General features: G+C 37.0%; 1 protein-coding gene across 3 annotated transcripts; it reads left to right on the plus strand.

Moving 5' to 3' along the window:
* Window positions 1-258: 258 nt before the first annotated feature.
* On the plus strand, window positions 259-1,467 carry LOC107081518 (apoptosis-associated speck-like protein containing a CARD). 3 transcript variants are annotated; one of them, XR_001481086.1, is made up of 3 exons: window positions 259-433; window positions 669-797; window positions 869-1,463. XR_001481086.1 is itself a non-coding variant. In XM_015369684.1 (3 exons), the coding sequence occupies exons 1-3, from the start codon at window positions 364-366 to the stop codon at window positions 1,150-1,152; spliced, it is 366 nt and encodes a 121-aa protein (XP_015225170.1). In that variant the 5' UTR covers window positions 259-363; the 3' UTR covers window positions 1,153-1,467. The 3 variants fall into 3 exon arrangements, 2 of the variants coding, with proteins under 2 accessions (XP_015225170.1, XP_015225169.1); XM_015369684.1 differs by having other exon boundaries at window positions 669-710; window positions 899-1,467; XM_015369683.1 differs by having other exon boundaries at window positions 669-710; window positions 869-1,458.
* Window positions 1,468-1,586: the final 119 nt, after the last annotated feature.

Genomic DNA, 1,586 nt, shown 5'->3' on the forward strand with positions numbered 1-1,586 from the left:
AAACTCCTCAGAATGTTATTTATTAATAGACTTTATTCCAAGCCATTAGTTGGTTGTTTTCATCGTTCAGACAGTATTAAGAGCCATTGTAGGGTCCAAAGAGCTGCATGCCAGAGCTGGAAAGCTTGTTAGAATCAGATGCATCACTGAATTAAACACGGTGGTGTTGGCATCATGCTGTGGGGACGTCTCACTGCTACTCCTGCTGCTGCAATTTCCCCCTAGAATCAGCAGTGATGTGGTTAAAACCCGACCAGAAGCAGGAATTCCAGCAGAACATTGGTCCAAACCCACATTAACTGGTTCTGGAACAGAAACAAAAGCAGTTTAATGATTATTAATGAAGGGAGCCAAGAAAACTGAATGGAAAACATTGAGACTGTTTTTCTTCCTTTTTATACAGATGATTATCCTAAATCTGGTTTGTCTGCAGGTAAGATGCTCAATTTATTCAAATTTCATTCATAGATTATAACCACACTTAGTGTCTAAAATGAAAGGTGGATAAAATGGTTAAAAAGTAGCTGGAAACGTTGCAGTTTTGTGGTCAGAGCGACTTACAGATGGGAAGCCTTTGATGCATCAGCTGACTGTTGTTTTCTCATTATGAGGGAATTAAAACCTTCCCAGCAATAATCCCTCTGTGTTCCTGTTTCTCTCTCTGTCAGTTGGAGGATCTTCAACAGAAGCTGGAGCTGTGAAAGCAGAAGGTAAGAAGTGGAAGAAAATCACTGGAAGTTACAGAAAGCATCACTCTGTTCACCGGAGAAATTAGAGACACAACAACGACAAATACAGTGAGAGGAAACTGTCATCAGACTGCTCTCTATATTGAATAAAACATTAAAGGCTTTTTCTTTCATTACAGCAGATGGAATCTGTTCTGATTTCTCCCCAGAGGAGCACTTTGTGGACAAACACAGAAAAGAGCTGATCCAGAGAGTGAGCAACATCAAACCCATTTTAGATGGACTTTTCCAGGAGAAAGTTCTCCTGGATGAGGCCTACGACAGAATAAGATCTCTAGCCACCTCCCAGGATCAGATGAGGGAGATATTCCTCTGCATGAAAGCTGGAGATGCCTGCAAAAATATCTTCCTCTCCATTCTTCAAGAGAATGAAAGATTCCTCATATCTGAGCTAAAGGGTTAACGAGTCGACCAGAGCGACCCAGACTAGTTAGTGATGGTTACCTGCATTTGGACTGACCTCTTTTAAAGCTATTCTGGAGGATTTTTTTCACCCTCTATACAAATAAATACATTTCTTTAAATAAATCAAAATTAGGCTTAAAATTAATAAAATAAGGACAAAAACATTTAATGAAGAGGAAGCATCAATTTTCTTCTATAGGATATTAATATATTATTTTATTTAAAACATTAACAGTTTAAGTTATTGACAAGAAATATTGATCTAAAAACCTATTTCTGATTCTTTAATGTTATTTTGTTGTGAAAATTCTATTAAATTTTTTTTTAAATATTCTTTAAACTCCTCAGAATGTTATTTATTAATAGACTTTATTCCAAGCCATTAGTTGGTTGTTTTCATCGTTCAGACAGTATTAAGAGCCATTGTAGGGT

Source organism: Cyprinodon variegatus, unplaced genomic scaffold, assembly GCF_000732505.1.
Source record: "Cyprinodon variegatus isolate N-32 unplaced genomic scaffold, C_variegatus-1.0 Scaffold5927, whole genome shotgun sequence".
NCBI classification, from domain to species: domain Eukaryota; kingdom Metazoa; phylum Chordata; class Actinopteri; order Cyprinodontiformes; family Cyprinodontidae; genus Cyprinodon; species Cyprinodon variegatus.

Bases quoted from the DNA above. Each gene is read 5' to 3' on its own strand.
- LOC107081518 (XM_015369683.1), top strand. From the start codon at position 364: ATGGAAAACATTGAGACTGTTTTTCTTCCTTTTTATACAGATGATTAT. The intron at 434-668 runs GTAAGATGCTCA...TCTCTCTGTCAG, and splicing joins TAAATCTGGTTTGTCTGCAG to TTGGAGGATCTTCAACAGAA. The intron at 711-868 runs GTAAGAAGTGGA...CTTTCATTACAG, and splicing joins TGGAGCTGTGAAAGCAGAAG to CAGATGGAATCTGTTCTGAT.